General features: G+C 38.4%; 1 protein-coding gene across 2 annotated transcripts in view; it reads left to right on the top strand.

Moving 5' to 3' along the window:
* Positions 1–20,053, top strand: part of csmd3b (CUB and Sushi multiple domains 3b) — a 403,590-nt gene that overhangs the window by 376,130 nt on the left and 7,407 nt on the right. For both annotated transcript variants that reach the window (XM_052583645.1, XM_052583646.1), the window contains 6 exons: positions 396–575; positions 6,076–6,249; positions 7,756–7,929; positions 11,137–11,210; positions 13,260–13,371; positions 18,755–18,934. In XM_052583645.1, the coding sequence (XP_052439605.1) occupies positions 396–575; positions 6,076–6,249; positions 7,756–7,929; positions 11,137–11,210; positions 13,260–13,371; positions 18,755–18,934 (894 nt within the window). The remainder of the gene's footprint in view (positions 1–395; positions 576–6,075; positions 6,250–7,755; positions 7,930–11,136; positions 11,211–13,259; positions 13,372–18,754; positions 18,935–20,053) is intronic.

The raw sequence follows: 20,053 nt of genomic DNA, 5'->3' as shown, positions 1-20,053 counted from the left end.
GATAATGGTAAAAGATCTGTGGAATTGATTCAAAGTTGCACTTTGTGGACGCCAGTGGGATGGGAGCCGTGCTTGGGTGCTATTGATTTCTTTACATAATAGCAAGATCTATCATTTCAAATAAAAAGCCAGGGGTCCTAAAGATTGCTGTAGTGTAAATGAGTTGTTAAAGATGATTTGTGAACGTGGCTCCCAAAGGTTTGTTTCGATAGCTTCAATCACATTGCCACAAAAAGCTATGATTGCCATCTGATGAGTTGTATTAAATATTGAATAAAGATCTACACTGCTGTTGTTTGGCAGATTGTAAATTGCCCAGACTATTAGCGCATTGTACTCAACATTGTAGTTCATTTTGGCCTATAAACATCATAGATGTGATCTTTACTTTCCAGTGATCAACTGCGGAGAGCCAGGAGTGCCAGCCAATGGGCTGAGATATGGTGAGGACTTTACCATTGGACAAAACATCACTTTCGTGTGCCAGCCTGGCTATGCAATGGAAACTGAGAGTTTCTCCACCATCACTTGTACCGGAAATGGTACCTGGAATGCCCCTGTGCCTTTCTGTAAAGGTAAAACTTGAATTTAAACATTAAAAGTAAAAGGTATAATAAATTGATGGTAAGGTTCCATTTGTTTACATTAGTTAGTATCATGAAATAACAATGGACAATTTTACTGACATGATTCGCAACATTTTTTACTTAAAAGCCTATAGTTGTCAAACATAATATACTTAAGTATTTCCTCTGGTGTTTGTGCTGTAATTATGATAGTTTAAAATATTATGTTCATAACAGAAACTGGGAGTGATGACATATTAAACATAATTAACCATCATTCGATTTGTGATCCCAGATGATACAAGGTTCTCCGTGTTTTTCAATAAAAAGAGTTTTGGCGGAGAACACATGAATGTGATTTCAGTTCATAACTAGATTTGTTTTGTGTGTCTGTGGGTGTGTTCAGCATTTCAATTTAGTTTCATTCGTTTTTTCCAGAGGCCCATCAGTGGACCCCAGCCCCCCTGGTTGAGAACTACTTGTTATTTAGTTAACATTTTAAACTGAATAAATAAACATTTGTAAATGGACTTTGACCAAATGTGAATTAACAACGAACAATGATATATATATTATCAAATTAACATTTACAGAATTTATTAATTTAGGATAATGATATTTAATGCATCAATTAATATGACAGATTGAACCTTATTATAAGTGTTATTTAATTTCCCACTACTCCCACAGGCTTCATCATCCCAAGATTAACACTTTAATATTTTCTCTGCCTAGTAAAGTCAAAGAGCTTTATTGTTCAGAAGGCAAAGCTTAAGATTTTTCACTCACTGATAAATCTGCACATCTGGCCTCAACCGCCCCGAGCGTTAGATGCACAGATGCTTCATCCAGAGTGAGTTGAGATCTTCCAGCTTTGTGTCTTCGCCCAATGCGATGGATGTCTTGTTGAAATGTAGAACTAAAGAGTGTTTATCCACTCTTGTAGGTCATCTTTTCTTGTGCGATTGCACTACAATGAACGGTAAACATTCTTGTTTTATCAACCAATCATGCTGTTTGACAAATGACAGTCATACGATGGGTACATAAACACACTTGTATACTGAGCGTTCACCCCTTAAGGGCTATGTTGTCCCCATTATTATAATCAGCTTTGACCTATGAGCCCTTGCATTTCTCGGAATTAATTTCACAAATGACTCCTGTCATCTTCCCACTGCCAGGAGATGAACTGGTATAGAATATATAAAGTGATATGAAATTGAATTGCAGGTTTGGACGATGCATTTGTGATCCTTAGCGGAATGCCATTTTGCTAAGCTCATTTAGATAGACACAGTTGTCTCATTTATTCCTGAAGGCAGCGGCCTCCTCCTGTCTCTTAAAGGACATGTTGTGCATACATATCTGAAGAGCCTTGAACTCCATATCCTCGGTCTGAACTGATATTCTGCCTCACAGATCCATTAATATGCATGTTAATGTGAGTCGACTCAAAAAAGAACCACTCCCACCTCTGTCAAAAGCTTCAGGTGTGTGGAGCATCCTGACATTGAGTGTGTGTGTGTCCCTTCTGTCTCTTTCCTGCAGTTCTAGATGCTTTACATGAAATATTCATTAGCTTAGGAGCTCCAATCTGGTCCAGGTCTCTTTAAAGGATGCCAGCACTGATTCTGATTAATAATACAACAATGGGCTTTGTTAGAAGTTTATTGGTTCTATCAACATGAGTGAAGCAAAGGCAACATGATCAGCTCATAAAGAAGCAGTTGAAGCATAGTAATAACTGTCTGGCTAGAACTTTACCATGATATAAAAATAGTGTGTGTGTGTGTGTGTGTGTGTGTGAGCATCATATTGGGGTGTTGCACCATAGAAGGGGCATGTGTCATCATGAGTGCCCGTTTGAGCAAGGCATTGGCTTCCTGTCTGGTAGAGTGTGATTGATTTTTAAGGACTCATGTGGTACCTGAGGACTGATAACCGGGAAAGAGGACTTACCTCACAGAGTTGTGCTGGCAGTTATTGGAAAAGACAGATAAAGCATTCAGTGACTTGAGTGGTGTTAGCAGAAGCAATTAATCTCTCTACCTAATTGAAACTGTTAGTCCTGTTATAGTTATTGCTACACTTAACGCTACTTTTTTACATGTTGTCTTATATATTGATAATATTTTAACAGCTTATTTACTAAGATTATTCATAATAAATGTGTATGTTTTACAGATGGCAATGTTCTTGTGTCTGACATCTAAAATGTAACATCATTTAGACTGTTTCATAAAGAAGATTGGAAGTCTGTAACCATGTTATACGAGCTGTTGTATTCAAACAAAACATTTTCTTTAATTTATTGGAAATGAAGTTAAAGGAACACTCCACCGTTTTTTGAAATAGGGCTTATTCACATTATTTCCTACATTAAGATAGGTGGGCAAATGCATTTTTGTGTCAGTGCATGCATTGTTTTAGTTTGACTGGGTCGGCGTTAGCTTAGCTTAGCACAATGAATGGAATCCTTTGTTGCCAGCTAGCATGGCCGGAGTAAAAGTGATCAAAAAAATAAAAAAAACCCACCTAATTACTTCTTGTGGCCTGCGTATTCACAACGAGTACAAATAGCGATCCAGATTAACACTAGGCGATTTCCTAGGCAGATATTGACTTGGGACTATATTATGGGGAAGCACAGAAGAAAGCACTGCTACTTCGGCCCAGAGATATCACGCAACACATGAAAACATCAACTCTATGTGAATACAGGTATAATATGGGTCGATCTATACATGCGTCATGATTAAAATAATCACTTACTCTGTGGACAGCTGTCCATTTGGTCCATTCGGCGTGGGGCGTTTATTCCAGTTCACTTTGTCACACCGGAAAAAAAAATCGAGTACTGCAGAATGGATCAGCGCCGTGAAATCCTCTGTAGATGTGACACAACTTCGGGCACGCTCATCTTGATCTGACGTGTTGAGCCTGGTCATCAATGGCAAAAACATGTCCCACTCTCTACAGCAAAGACACTCTATTTCCGTCGGCATAGATTGGCATATTCCCCCACATTCCCACCACCAGTTCATGTTGGCTCTCATTCTCACGTCCTCAGGCTGTTGAGCGATCGCAACTAATACACGCGCATATAAATTTCACTCGCGGCTGGCTTGACGGTGTTTTTCTGAAGTGCGGCTGGCTTGACCGCAGTCTCCTACTGTCGTTCTATTTCCAAAGCACGCAGCTCGTCTTCTGTAAACTCTGGTTCAAACAGGTATGGTTCTGGTTCTTGACTGTCTGAGAAGTCACCCTCTTCGTCTCTCTCAAAACCAGCCATGTTCATCGCCATTCGTGTACTGTAAGGAAAATAGCCAGGCAGCTGCTATTCACGCCGGTATGTTGACGGAAGTCGTGGGATTTCATGTGTTGCGTGATATCTCTGCGCCGAAGTAGCAGTGCTTCGCCTGTGCTTCCCCATAATATAGTCCCAAGCCAATATCTGCCTAGGAAATCGCCTAGTGTTAATCTGGATCGCTATTTGTACTCGTTGTGAATACGCAGTCCACAAGAAGTAATTAGGTGGGTTTTTTTTATTTTTTTGATCACTTTTACTCAGGCCATGCTAGCTGGCAACAAAGGATTCCATTCATTGTGCTAAGCTAAGCTAACGCCGACCCAGTCAAACTAAAACAATGCATGCACTGACACAAAAATGCATTTGCCCACCTATCTAAATGTAGGAAATAATGTGAATAAGCCCTATTTCAAAAAACGGTGGAGTGTTCCTTTAACTATAAACCACATTTGATTCCAAACTAACTACCTCCTATGGAGAGTTATGTTTATTTAATGTTTATTGTTAGAAATAAATCACATCAAATAGCGGTTTAAACTGTATTTATTTCTCAAATTTTGCTAACAACTTTGCATAAATTGCAAGCCACATAGAAAATGAATAGAAAATTAGGCAGCTCATTTTTTATTTACTTTTCCCTGCTGAGGCTAACAATCACCAGTTTCCGAAGGATAAGCACCTCCTTTCACGGATCATTTGTTTAAAAGGAAAAGAGCCCTGGAATTAGTATTATTTTAAAGGTGACATATCATAAAAAACTTTTCCAGGTCATAATCAGCTGTTTACATTCACAGACGTAATAGACTGTTTTTGTAACTCATGTGTGTTTTTAATGTAAACTTGTGTGTGAATGATAACTGAAGTTTAGTACTCGCATGCCGTGACAGCTGCTTTCTGTATTTGTGCACTCAGAAAACCGTATATCAGAAGTTTAAGTGACGTGACATACAGCCAAGTATGGTGACCCATACTCAGAATTTGTGCTCTGCATTTAACCCATCCAAAGTGCACACACACAGCAGTGAACACACACCCGGAGCAGTGGGCAACCATTTTTTATGCTGTGGCGCCTGTGGAGCAGTTGGGAGTTCAGTGCCTTGCTCAAGGGCACCTCAGTCATGGTATTGCCGGCCTGAGAACCCACAACCCTAGGATTAGAAGTCAAACTATAGGGCCATGACTTCCCCTAAACTAATATGGTTTAAAACGCATGATTTCAGCACGATAAACATGATAATCAGAACCAAAACAGATGTTTTTTTAGCAGGTACGAGCTGTAATGGCACAGCTCTATTCTGGAAAAGGGGGTGGGGAGCAGCAGCTCATTTGCATTTAAAGATACAGGCATGAAAAACAGCGTGTTTCTTCTTCCACTCAAAATAGGTATTTTCAAAATGGAATAATAAATGATCTGTGGGGTATTTTGAGCTGAAACTTCACAGACAAATTCTGAAGACACCAGAGACTTATGGCACTTTTCTACTGTGTGGTACGACTCAGCTCATCTCGGGTTTGTGTTTCCACTGCTGTTTAGTACCTCTTTAAGTGGGCGGGAATATACACTTGTATCAGCCAAGAACTGAGCGACCTAATGAAAAACTTTTTTCGTTCTGCGTCGCCCCATCAAGCTCTTACTGGATCCTCTCCTCGGCTAGAGAGGAGTGTCTGTACTTCCTCAACAGACCACAAAACCATTTTTTGATTGTTTTAAAAAAGTGCACTCGTTCAAAGCAGTTGCATTCGTTTAAAAAAAAAAAAGTTGCATCCGTTCATATGCTGGCTGTGCTAATTTAAATGTAGCAGGTCTGGTGTCTCGTTTTGCAAGTTCAATGATTCAGGTAGTGACGATTCTCTCCTGCCAATCAGTGATCAGCAGGGTTTACAAGTCACATTATGGTAATGGTAATGGTATGGCTTGCTTGGAACCTCAGCCGAGGTGGTACTGAAAAAGTACCCAGCACATTGTACCCAGTGGAAAACCCCCCAAAAGTGAGCTGTACTGTACCATGCAGTGGAAAAGCTCCATTATATTACATATTGTAAAAAGGGGCACAATATGTCTCCTTTAAGGGTGTTTAGGAGTTTTTACTAGAAACCAAGACAAATGTACTATTATATTGGTTACATTCTAATTGTATTGGACACGTCATTCCTAAGTATGAGCTTGACTCTCCTCTGTTTAACTTCTTCCTTTAGTCGTTACCTGCACAGCTCCTCCACCCATCTCAAACGGCCTCCTGGAGGGACATGACTTTGAGTGGGGCACCAGCGTGAGTTACAGCTGCTCCCCAGGATATGAGCTCTCTTTCCCTGCCATTCTCACCTGTGTGGGCAACGGGACATGGAGTGGTGAGATGCCCCAGTGCTTGCGTGAGTACTGTACTACTCTATTAATATTAATCAAACTGACTGCTTCATCCCTGCGGGTGTTTGCAACTGAAATTTCCCAAAAAAAGCAGCAGAAAGTTCACACCTTGTCTTATGTCTGCAACTTCTCTACTTGCTGTTGGCGAGGAAGTCATGATCAGACATTGATTGATTTGATCATCACTGAATGTCAACATATAGTTCTTGATATCAATTAGATCTGCTAGATTAGGTAGTAATATTTGTTTAGGACACCAGACAAGGTGGGGATATCGGTCTGTTTCAGCACAATGCTGTATGATGTCTAAGATGAAGAACCTCCAGATGTGATGTGAGAATTGAAAGTTTAAAAAACCTAGTTATCGCAAGGGTACCCTTGTTTTAAGCCCTCACATGAAACAAAAGCAGGCAATGAAAAAAAAATATTTTGCTTGAAAAAGAAAGCGTACTTCTGACTTAGTCGGGGGTTCTGATTTTTTTTTCATTCTCTTTCTTTTCCACTTTTGTTTTATATCTTGACAGCATATCTATAATTCATCAAGAAAAGTCAAGTTTGTAGTGCTAGATCTCAGGCACAGTAGTCTGACCAGCATATTTATGATGGATCAGTCAGCTAGTGACGTCAACCATGTGATTGATTTTCCCTCCAGAGACCTATTGTTTGCCTGACAGGGGCAGGGCAATGTGTAATGTTTACCACAGGGCCTGGGACTTCTCCCATTATTATATGGCTATGTTCTGAATAGCATAATCACATACTATTCTTACTATTCCTGCAATATATAATAGGTCAAATTTGTGGTCAGTATGCTTTTTTCTTTTAAAGAAGTGAATACTTTTATTCAGCAAGGATGCATTAAATTGATTAGACGTGACATTTAGGACTTGCAAATGCTTAGATACAGTTATCAACAGTGATATTAAGAAACGTTTCTTAAACACCAAATCAGCATATGAGAATGATTTCTGAAGGGTCATGTGACACTGAAGACACTGTGACACTTATTCCTGATCACAGGAATAAATTAGATTTTAAAATATATTAAAACAGAAAAACGTTATTTTAACTTTCTGTAATAATATTTCACAATATTATGTTTTTGACGGTATTACTCATCATGTGGCCTTGGTGAAAATAAGAGCTTCGTAAAATACTGGATAACCAGCTACAGTTGCCAAAATGTGCAGTATACATACATCAGAGCACACAGCGTGATGCTACATCCCACAATGCAATCTGCATGTTTTGACCTTCCTTTTCGAGTGTGATGAATGAACCATAGACAGTGTATATTTCAGATTTGTTAATAAATAAGCTTGTTGGATATTCCTCACATTACTGTATTCACAATTTCAATATTTGCCAAAAAAATTTCTCCCTTTCTGAGAAGTGTTTAATATTAAGGGTATTAAGGGTTTTATAATGACAAAGCTTTCAGCATCCTTTATGACTAACCATTTGAGAATGATTTAGCTGAAAGTATTTCTTTGTGATCTCTGCGATTATAGCGAAATTCTGTGGAGATCCCGGAACCCCTGCCTTTGGCTCGAGGGAAGGTCGCAGTTTCATCTACCAGTCCGAGGTGTCATTTAGCTGCGTGGCTCCCTTCATCCCAGTAGGCAGTACTACACGCATTTGCCAGGCTGATGGCACCTGGAGTGGATCCCAGCCTCGCTGTATAGGTAAATCAATTATGCTGACACAGTGTGCATGTTTAAACCATATGTTAAATTCCCAGTGAAACAGACTGCCATTATAATTGTTAGAAGTATGTATATCAAAACCTCATGACCAAATAATCAGCCAACTGAAGCCGACCGCTGCGTCCAGCTTTGCTAAACGAGAAGCAATTATGCTCACTTAAGTCATTCGTCACTTTATGGTTTCATGGTTCAGTCCAGCAGAAGCTAGGTGGTTAGAATTTCAAGTTTTGCCTCAAATAATGCTTTCCAGTAGTTTTATGATTACCGGCCACAACAACAAGACCTTTTGGTATTATTTGTCGCCCAGTGCACAAACAAGTTCAAAAGTATTTAGCAACAACATCTCCAAAGAAATCGATGCCCTCCCACAGCTCTAGCAGCCCAGGCCAGTGCTGCTCCAATCAGGCCTGACGTTGTATTGACACAATTATTGTGAGAAAGAACAAAGCCACTCCTTTAAGTGACCACAGAACAAGAGTCGGAACAGTTGGCAGATGAGCAGACAAGTATGAAGTGTGGAACTAAGGCCAGGGAAAATGAAATGAGAAACTTCAACTCGACGAGCTCACTTCTTGACGGCTGGCAGTGGCAGCTGTTGTGAAGTTATTGTCTTCTGCTTCTCGGCTCGGTTCCCATGACCTCCTCAAACACAGGTGCACTGAACCATGCACCTGGCTGAAGTTCTATAATTCACCAATCAAATTATTCATCGGCTATACTTTACAATTCAGCTTCAGTTCATCATCACTAGTTAATGCATTAGGAATCGTGAACTCACAGTGAAAAATACTTTTATAGCATTCATTAATATTGGTTCATGTTAATTTCTACATTGTACAAATACATTTTAGCTTATCAAGTTATATAAATGAACATTCATATATTCTGAAAAGGCATGAATTAACAATGAACAACAGTATATTCAAATTAGCATGTACCTAGATTAATAAATCATGTAAAAAAAACAAGTTATTAAAGAGTTAATGCATTAGGTATAATGAACTTACAATGTTAACTAAGTGAAGTGTGAAGTGTTACAAATTCAGCATTCACTGCTCTTTTTAGTTTAATTTAAATGCTGTTATTTATCACTTTTTTTACAACCTACTGTAAGTATTTTTTATTGCTGCATGAAGTATATTGTATAAGGTACACAGTGTTTACATCTTTGTACTGTTTGCATAATATACATTCTCAGATTTGCAGGATTATACATGACTGTCTGATGTTCTGAAGATATAATTGGCAATGCTATTTTGTTAACTATTTTCTTTTTCTGACTTTTAGTCAGTTACTATTTAATTAAAAATTTTTTAATTATAGATAGCTTTTTTTCTGGTAGCATGACTTAGTTAAACTATGTGATATCATGAGTTTGTAACTTAAGCTTCCAGTTTTGAGTCTTTGTTCCTTCCGGGGTTTATTTAGCATTTACAGATTTTTCCCTTGTTACTTTCACCCCAGGTTCCCTTACTGGAGGGAATTAAGGCACTGATCTCTGTAAAGCTGCTTTAGGGTACTTTTGATTCACAAGAGACCATAGAGACTGATGTGAACTGAATCAAAGTTATTATTCAGAAATAATTATTTCTTTCTTTTAAAATAGAAATACTGTTAGAACTAATTCACAGAACTCTATATTTATTTATGCATATATACATACCTTAGTTCTTTCACTGTTCCTTCTCGGTGTATGAACTGGCCTTACGACTCTATTATTTTCATCCATTTCTCCATGTCTCATTAACAAAGCCTCTTCTCACTGTCCCCCTAAGTACAGTGTTTATCTGATTAAACCCCTCAGTTTATATATCCATGAGGGAGTCCTTCTCCTAACGTCAATAAATACATTGATAATTGTTTTTAACTGAGCAAGTAATTGAATAAATGGTCCCAACTCTGTGAGGCCATTATTGAGGAGTCGTGAACAGCCAGCAGGAGATTTGGATGAGTACTGATTGGCATTTTTAAGCAATTAATGTGTTGTGCCAACAGAAGATGTCAGCCATGGCCCCAAAGCAGGTGTACAGTAATCATTTAGCTCTTTCAATTGAGTATTATTATGGCCTCATATTGCACCCTCAAAGACAACATTAAAAAAAGAATTATAGGGTGTTGGCGGGTGGAAATTAAGTGCTGTAAAAGGAAAATACATATTTACACATAATTCTTATAGAATGAATCTTGTTGGCTGTTCTCTCTGACTAAGGTAAATCCTATGTAGTCTTGTTTCAGTGGCACAGGTGCAAATAATCAAATTCAACTAACCTTAAAATTGTGCATTGTTAGATATAGCAAAATCATTGATTTTTAAAAGTTATCTTTTGTTGTTGAAATAAAAAAAAAAAATGTGCGTTCAGTTGCAGATTGATCTGTCAGTTGGTAGAAGCTGAACCTCATCCTCGAAAACTTTGAACTAAACTATGCTGGGTACAAGAAATATGAACTAGAAACATGAAATATTATACTATATATTGTTTTTCATCTGTGTATAAATATTTGTTTTTAGAAAAGTGTATCTTCTGGTGGTGACAAATACTTGTAAAAAATAAAAATAAAAAGTCCATGAATCAGATGTTCTAGTATCTACTTGATGCTATTTGACCTACTAGTGGACTCTTCCTTCAAATTCAAAGCAACACGAACACTGTCTGCAACTTTTTTCACAATATGGCAATGCAATCATATATTTTCTGTGTGCTGACTCTGAAGCTCCACGCTTAAAACCGGTACGGAGAAGGGGTTGGTTGTGTAAGCCTTGCAGGTTGGCCTGTCATTTGCACGCCTGCATTGAATCAAGGGTCTCTGCGTCAGCTCAAAAATGTGCTCTACATCCCAATTACAGAGCAGCACAGCTGTGTCGTCGCAGATGCACTGCTGCAGCAAGACTGCCCCCTGCTGCGTCTCCATCAGCCCACCATAAAAAAACAACAACTGTTACGACACTGCTGCAGCACTTACATAAACACACAGGCCCCATAACCATCACTATAAGCCGAGACTTAGCGCTGCTTTGAGAGATGTGTTTGGGATCCTGAAGGGAGATGTGGCACGTATTTATGCTGTTATGCTCTTATGGTGGGGAAAAAGAAACTGCCTTAGATGTGAAAGATCAGAAGATACTGAAAAGAAGAATGTGATTGAATACTCATTTGTTTTGTATTTCTTCTTCCTTTCTTTTCTCAGAGCCAACTCGCACCACCTGTGAGAATCTTGCGACGCCCCGTTATGGCTCTCTTAACAGGACTTTTGGATTTAAGGTAGCAGGATGACTACATTTATAAATAAAAACATGTGGAGTTCATGTCAGCCTAAGTGCTGCTCTCAAAGCCTAAAATTAGAAGAAATAAGCACTAATATGAACTAATCTGAAATGAATTATTAAATATTAAAAGTATTATACATTTTTTAAACTTGCACTTCTAAATTATACATATATTTTTATTTTATACTCCTATATATATTATATACTCATGAGTCATGCACATATATTATATTATACTATTGGACCCTTTTTGCACTTTTACTGTTCTGAAAGCAACCCACCATTGTCCACAACACATTTTCCAGATGTTTGGGATATACTGTAAAATAATTCATGTAAAATGTCTTTGCCAAAAAGCTAGAAAAATAGTTTTATCGCTTATAAAAAATTATAAAAGAGCCTAAAGAGTTAAATAAAGATTGTTAATTTATGACTTTTCCAGGTCTAGAAATCACACTTTTATAATGCTTCAAAGAAAAACAATTATTGAGGAGATGGATTCAAATAAGAAATAGTTTTGGCTTATTTTAATGCTTGTTTTGTCTTTATTTAAAACAATTTTAAGTCATATTGGCCCCGACCACCTAGTAGAGAATCAGTGCTTTTTAAAGGAAAGTTAATCAAAAATTAAACATTTTGTTATCAGATAGTATCCCTTATGTCATTCAAACCTGAATTTACATGGAATATATAGCATGGCTTGTATGGATTTCTTTCCCATCACATTTTTTACAGTCGCAAACCATTTTTTGTTTCACTGAAGATAGAAATCAATACAGCAGTTGGAATAACAATGTAATTTTTGGGTGAGCTGTTTCTTTAGTTAAAATGAATGGTTAAAAAGAACAAATTTGCCTTTAAATAAAGATCACATCTTTTCTCATTCTTTCATGAGAGCGACTTTAATGATTTTAAAAGAATGATTCATGGCTTTTCTCAAACACACTTCAGACGAACTACTTGGTGTAGGCCCTCCATTCCCTCCCATCCACTACAAAATATTATTAAGACCTCTCAAGACTTTTCCCACTTGAGGAGCGACGAAATATATGCATGGATATAATAACCACCACAGAACCACTCGAAAAGAGCAAAAGAAAATCAACTTCTCAGTAGTGCAAATGAATCTAATTATGTTTTGTCAGGGGAGCAGGACAGAGGGGTGAACTGAGGGAGATGTGAGGAGAGAAAAACAGAAACTCCGAGTCTGCTGAGGAAGAGCATTTATCACCAAGATGTGCTGGCAATAATAATTCAAGTCATTAAAGTGTCAGAGGTCAAGCTAAATATCATCCTTTTTTAGATTCGTAAATCATTTGTCTGTCTTCGACAAAAAGGAGCCAGTCAGGCTCTTTTGCTTTCTGGGACTTAATGATATTGGAGTCAGTGAGAGGAGATATCGCGCACCCTAGATAAGCGCCAGTGTCTATGGCTCGTCAACCGTGTTCACAGTGAGCATGGACATGTTAATCAATTAATGTGCTAAGCCCACATGCCACTCGTTAATATTTTACTTCCCTCATATGTATTCTAAAGCACCGCGCACACTTATAGGCATATATGCAACACTTTTTTTTGTCCCATGACCTTGCTGATTATAGCATACGTTAGCCACATTCACATGAGGAGCACTATCATATATTATGGAAATAAGTGCCACTCTACATCACTAGTGGTCCGGAAAGAAGGTCACAATGGCTTCCTAAGTGCATGTTCTGGTGATTACATTAGCTGTAGGTAAAGTAGGTAAGTACCATATATGAGAATATCCACCCGACATTAGCGCACATCCATCCGAGCTTTTAAGAGAGCGAGTCTGGGAAGCAGATGGTGTACGACGATGCAGAAGGAACCTGAAAGGTGTGAAATTCGGAGCGACACCTTTGTAGTCGCGGTCTTTTGTAGCATCTGGCTTCAGGAGTGAAACTCTGTCATTCAAATACTGGAAGTATTAGGTGTTTAATATTGTGTTTAATCTGCTGCCAAATAGGAGCATGGTGTCTGATGGGATGTGTGTGTGTGTGTGCATGTGTGTTATGTGTAGGTTGGAAGTATGGTGTCTTTCCAGTGTCAGCCTGGTCACCTGCTGCAGGGCTCCACCACACGACTCTGTCAGGCCGACCTAACTTGGAGCGGGACCCAGCCGGAGTGCATCCGTAAGTGTTCTCCATTACACATCCATGGGAATCTGTTAAATTACCAGTTTATATTTGTGAGTAAAGTTTCTTATTTATAAAGGTCAATCCTGAATGTATTTGTACAATGAAGCTACAGAGAAATGGGTCAACAAGTGTTGTAGTCAGGGCTTAATTTTGGGATCGTAGTCAGGGCTTAATCCGGATCCGGCAACTCCCAAATCCAATCAGGCACTTCATTTGGCGGACCGCCCTCCTCCTTTTTATGCCGCTCGGGCCGGCCTCGGGCAAATTTTCACATCATAGTTCAGACACGGGTCGGGTCTATTTAAGGCTTCTACTTATTTTTTATATTTTATAAATACATCCATTAGTGATGGCAAAATAATAATAATTGCTGCCCTGATGGAAACAACACGAGACCATCCTACCGCAACTGTCAAGAGTGACTCGACGGTGTTTTGTGTCCCGCAGCAGCAGTGCGTGCCGTCAGCAGTTGAACAGTTCTGCGTTCAAATCCATGCAATAAACTTGAGCTTGCCGCAAGCACCGGCAAAAGTTACTATCATAAATGATACAGGGGGAAATAGTAAGGAGATATTTGAATTATTTACTAATAAACTAGTGTTTTTTTTTATTCTGTGTCGCAAAGATGAATTGCCGATCCTGACTCACCATCTCCATTAGATGTGCCTTTAAAGAGAAGTGCATCTTTATGGATTATGATTATGATTATAATGAAACCGTTTTTGTTTTCGATTTGTTTTATTTTGTTAAGTAGTCATTTAAAGCCAGACTCATGTCTGTGTGCAGGGCTCTTTAGCGGAGAATAACAGTTGCCATACCCTAACCCTGTCAGATTTGCTGTGAAAAAACTATCCAGACTTCAAATATCTATTATAATCCGTTATAATTATTTTAAATCAGAGGGTTTTGCAAATATTTAACCAATGAGAAGTGTTAAAAAGAGCTTGTCAGTAAGATCTACGTAACACTGGATCTTCAAGCTCTCAGCGAAAACTCGTCACTTCACCACGCCTCCTCTCAGACTGACGTGCCGCGCGAAGCCTGCAGGAGACAGATCTCTGCTTAAATGGCAGACAAATAACTGTTTGTGTGTCATATTGTGTGTATTTGGTTGCTTAAACTCAACAAACTACAAAAAATGATTCTTACATAATACTCGCGAGGCGGCTTTATTTTATATGCACAAATAAGATGTGACTGTGAGGGCACATAATACAGCCTTTGGAGCGTGCGAGTATTGCTTAAAATACTTAAGTAGTGCAAATGATAAATATTTTGTGACAATGCAACAATGACCCGATTAGTCAAGTGACAGTTTTGTCGGCTGTCCTGAAATGAGAAAATCTTGTATCGCAGCGTACAGCAGGTCGCTGTAGTGAAGACAAGATGCGCTGATGAGAAGCTGGTTTCGAATGACTGATTTAATCTTATAGTTTTTGTGGATTTATTGAAAAAATGCAGGATTTCCCTCATTATGAACTTAAAAGCTTCGATAATTATTAAACCATGCGATATAGCTACACACACTCCCCCACCTAAATTTAGGACCTGACTAAATATAACTCTGTTATTCAGCGATTTGTAAAATAAAATTCCACTACTTTTTCTAAACTTTTTTTTTTTTAGGCCTGGAATTTGCTGTTTTAAAACTGCATGGCATTTCCAGGTTATTTGTGGCGTTACAGACCCTAAAAGCATCTGATACACGCTCTTAATCACTTAAACTGGTCCACCAATTTGATTGCGCGAATGCTCCGTTACCTCTCCCTTCTGTAATCACATGCCGGATCCGTTACCCCATTTTGTTCCGGGACCTCGCAATTTACAAATTAAGCACTGGTTGTAGTCAAGCACAGCTTGATCGAGTTCAAGTCAAAACTGAGACCAGAAGAGATTCGAGGTCATGTTCAGACAAAAGGGGCTTTTGCATCAGAGGAACCTTTTTATATTTCCTAGAACTATTGGCTAACGTTCCCCTCTTTTTGGTGTGTTTAAGCCACAGGATCTAGGAACATATTTAGTTCTAGGAACTCCGTTTAGCGGGAACTAATTTCAGAGTAGGGTCTTAAACAGTTCTACAGGAAGTTCTACAGGAAGTGTATGCTGATGAGCCAAACGCATTAAAAAAAATACCGGCTACCCGGCATTTTTAAAAAGCCATGTAAACACATTTACTCCACAAACAAGGAAAACAGTGATAATTATTATTAGCATTTAGCTACCTGTTGTCTGCAGCGTTGTGTTCTTTTCTCAGCCTCGATAATATGAAACTGTGAGTTGTCTTAGGAGATTTATTCAAATTCCTGTGCTCTTTTAATTTCGTAAATTGTGCATTTACATTTGACCTCCATTATATTAATTTAACAATTCATTCACCTGCACATAAAGACATTGCTGTCAGCCGCTTCAGAGTTCCTGCTGCCTGTATGAATGCAACCAGGAAAACAGCCAGATGGAGAAATTGGTTCTATAGGAACCGCCATGCTGGATGAAACTTCTAGAACTGAGTTCTTAGAACTATGCTGTGTAAAAGCACCTGAAGTCCACATGCTCCCGAGTTCATAACAAGACCAAGAGTGTGAAAATATGGTCTTGGACTTGGCCTTGAGTCAAAGTCCAAGACCATCTTTTCATTCTCTTGGTCTTGGCCCTCAAGTCTGAATCCAAGACCATTGTTTCTTGTTTTTGGTCTTGGCTGTCAAGTCAAAGTCTGAGGCCATTATTTCATGCTCTTTGTCTCTGACTTTATAAGTCTGAGTCCAAGACCATCATTTTAGGTCTTGGTCTTGTCTTGGACTCAACCCTATTCTAGTCTTGAAATGGTCTCGACTACAACACTGTTCGGTTCGACTTGAATTTACTATTAAATTAAGTACTCATTCCACTGAAGGTAGCAGGACATGTTTATTTCTGTTCTTATATTAACATCAGAAGAAAATGTGGTGGAAAATGCACTAGAAACTTATTTATGAACAGTCTTTTGCAATATAGGCTTTTATGATGCAACATAAAGTACTAGAGTAAACCACTTGTCTAATGTTTGGGAAAAGATTGATAGAAGTTACTTTATTTTTTTTGGTCTGACTGAATCTAGATATTTATAGCAATAGTTTCTTTTATATTGACTACCATTTGGAGGTAAATGTGCTCTTCCTTCTCATATGAATTAGAAATCACAACCATCAAATGATGTCATAATTCTCAGTGGCACACTCCTGATAACCATTTGTACTTTATGATTGTTATTAAAGGAAATACTCCAAGTAGTAACTCGGAAATCACTTTATTTTCTGTATCAATCTGCAGTTCATTTACTCAGCAGTGTGAAAACCCCACGTGAGTTACATTATGAATATTACTCATTGCTAAAACTGCTGTAATGATCTGACCAATGTATTGCTTCTCTGAGGTTCATTTGAACAGATGATGTACATACTTCAACCATACTAAAAGAGAATCACTTACAAAGTGTCTCATATTATCTGAAAGAGGGAAGATTAATGTTTCTCACACAATGGCCACTTGAGTTGAATTGCTTCTGAATTATGTGCATGATAAATGTGAGTTTTGATACCCTGACTACACTTCCCTGGTTCACTTCATCAATTGACAAATCACTGATCACATAGTGATAAAGCAAATTATAAAGGAGAGAGTTAGAGGGTTAAATCAGACTCTCCTTATCTATTTAAATTACTTTGATAAAAATAAAAATGCTTAGTTTGTTTAGTTACAACTCTGACAGACTCTCAGTGCATTTGATCTGCAAGTGCTTGTATTTTTATATATGTCAGTTCAGTTTCAAAACTGTTCCCTGTTAAGTCTTTCTAATGTAAAATACCCCTGACATCACCTCAGAGTATTTACATCGCAAATGAAGATGATTCACCCAGGTCTAGTGGGTTATCATGGTGGGCTACGAGGCTTGTGATTGGATTATGTCCATTTACCAACAGAAGCTCCAAAATCAACAGCATTAAAGCAGGCTGAAGTACGAGAAAACAGCTGGCCTCCAATTTCACAAGACAGATTGCCATTCAGTTGAAGCATTTCAAAAGCTAATTACATTTTGCATCATGCCACTGCCCCAAAGTTCTGTCATTGTTTTGCAAAAATTAGAAAATTAAAGAATGAGATGGCTAGGAAGACACAGCGCTTCCCCTCGCTTAATTGTAAATCTGTGATAAAAACAGCTTTTGTGCGCTTGCACCTAATCACACCATTTTTTTCCCCAAGAATAATCGAGATCGTTCTGTAATTACGCAGTGTAATTTTGTTTACACAGAGCAGTTGGCTACTCCCAGAGTCAGGCTGAGTGCTAAATCATCTTTCTCATTCCCCTCTTTTATTTTACACAGAATTGGATAATGGCTGGCTGTCCTTTCCATTAGTGTTCCACTAGATTCGTCTCCCAAGAAATAATGTTTCTTTTTTTCTCTCGTTCAAGTGGACTGTATCATATCATTAATACCAATGGAATGATTTGGCATGCAGAAAGCTATAGATTAGTAGTATCTATAAAAATGCAGTTAATATATAAATTTATCAAGTCATGTATTTTTTACAAAAATATTTGCTTATTAGTTTTTTTTTTTGGGGGGGGGGGGTTAAGTAGATACAGTATGGCATGATTAATGTATTTGTTGGTTTAAGTATCATAATTTTATTCACAAGACATCAAATCATAAGTAATTTTAAAAAGCTCTCTCCTTTATATCTCTCTTGATATTAGGAAAGAGCATGATAACAATTTTAATTTAATGTCAAAGATGTTCAAAGCACATTTTGATTTACATTTTCTCAATAAATCAGCAGAATGTATTGCAGTAATCCCTGCACTCCCATAATACACAAGCAACGTAACTGGAAACCGAAATAGTTTCTTTGCCTGGTTACATTCTTTTCTTTTGTTGCTGTACTGTTTATGTAGTGATCATGGATAGAAACCCTTATCAAAGTCTTGGATAAAAGAACTCGGTCCAGTGCACTGAGCCAAAACCTCAATCTGGCTACTTTTGATCAAAGTCATAGTGATGGCGGAGCTGTTGGAATGACTGAGTGAGCATTGGCTTGCGTTTGATCTGCTGGTGTGACAGGTAAAGGTGCGCTCCCTTTAAGTGCCGTCTGCCAGCATGCATCAATGTCTGCCACACTCAAGGGTCTCCGCCAGCTTTTGTAGGCACAGGAACGTGGCAGTGTCAGCTACTGAGGGAGAGAGCATAGATCCTCTCTAAAGAAACACGCCGTGTTGTCTTAAAAGTTCAAACTTCATTTTGATTTTGCCCACTAAAGTTTGAAGTCTCATTATATGGGTTTGCTAGATAGTTCTTTCATTTCTTTTGTTTCTCTTCTTAAATTACTCTTGTTCCCTTTGTAGCCCACAGTTGTAAACAGCCAGAGAGTCCTCCTCATGTGGATGTCGTGGGTATGGATCTACCCTCCTATGGTTACACACTCATCTACACCTGCCAGATCGGCTTCTTTTTGTCTGGGGGCTCTGAGCACCGGGTCTGCAAGTCTGATGGAACCTGGACTGGGAAGATGCCTGTGTGTCGAGGTATCATTTCACATTCTCTGCCAGCACATTTAACATATATCATGCATACAGAATATTCCCATCAGAAACATTCAGTTAGTGTCCCCTCAGATTTTACTGATTGGAGTTTTTTGAATAATTTAAATTTATTCTTTTTTTTTTTTTACTTTACGAAATTTGATCATTTTTATACAACATTATCAATGAGACACAATGTACCAAAAGTGTCTGTTGGATAATAAATAAGTGCCCTTTTATCGTGGCCAGCCTAAGGCACACCTGTGCGATAATCATGCTGTCTATCTTGATATGCTACACCTGTGGGGTGGATGGATTATCTCGGCAAAGGAGAAGTGCTTACAAACCTAGATTTAGACAGATTTGTGAAAAAATGTTTAAGGGAAACAGTCCTTTTGTGTACATAGAAAAAGTCTTAGATCTTTGAGTTCACCTCATGAAAAATAGGGGGAAAAAAACAAAAGTGTTGCGTTTATAATGTTGTTCAGTGTAGTTCTCTTTAGCTGCTGATTGCGTTTCAACGGCTTAAATTCACTTGTCTTTTAAAGCATAGTGCTTAAAAACGATGCAAACAATGTTTCTTGTAGCACAGCAGTGTCACATGAGCATGTAACTGCGAAAGAGACAATAGTTCAGAATCTCTACCGCTTGACAAATTTCTACTGGTTAATCTCGTCTACCACTAAATCTTCCACCCCTAAACATACTGAATTGTTTAGAATAAACTTAGTGTTTTTATTTTTTTTCAGTCATGCCTTATTTCACATAGACCCAAGTCACCACCAAGAGCCCCTCTCAAATAAATATGCATGATATCCCTGATTTCATAGCCTTTTCCCTATTTAGTTTTACATTTTAGAATGAATTGTAATTTTTTTCTCTCTGTCTATTCTCTATTATAACACATTTTGCTAAACCAGACAACATTCTCCTTTCTGATAAATGTGACTTTGCACTTCCTGCCCGAGTGAGTGTGTTTGCTCAGGTGGGGTGCCGGAGTGCTAGCGTGTGGCCAGCATGCTGCAGTGCTGTGATTTTTATCTTCCTCGTCTTCATCCTGCAGCTCTGAGCGTGGCACAGCAGCCAGCACACTCCTCCGTGCGCACACACAGCTGTACACTT

This window comes from Carassius gibelio, chromosome B19, assembly GCF_023724105.1.
Source record: "Carassius gibelio isolate Cgi1373 ecotype wild population from Czech Republic chromosome B19, carGib1.2-hapl.c, whole genome shotgun sequence".
Classification (NCBI taxonomy): Eukaryota; Metazoa; Chordata; class Actinopteri; order Cypriniformes; family Cyprinidae; genus Carassius; species Carassius gibelio.
The sequence above is the reverse complement of the archived record's forward strand: the minus strand, read 5'-3'. Positions and strand labels throughout refer to the sequence as shown.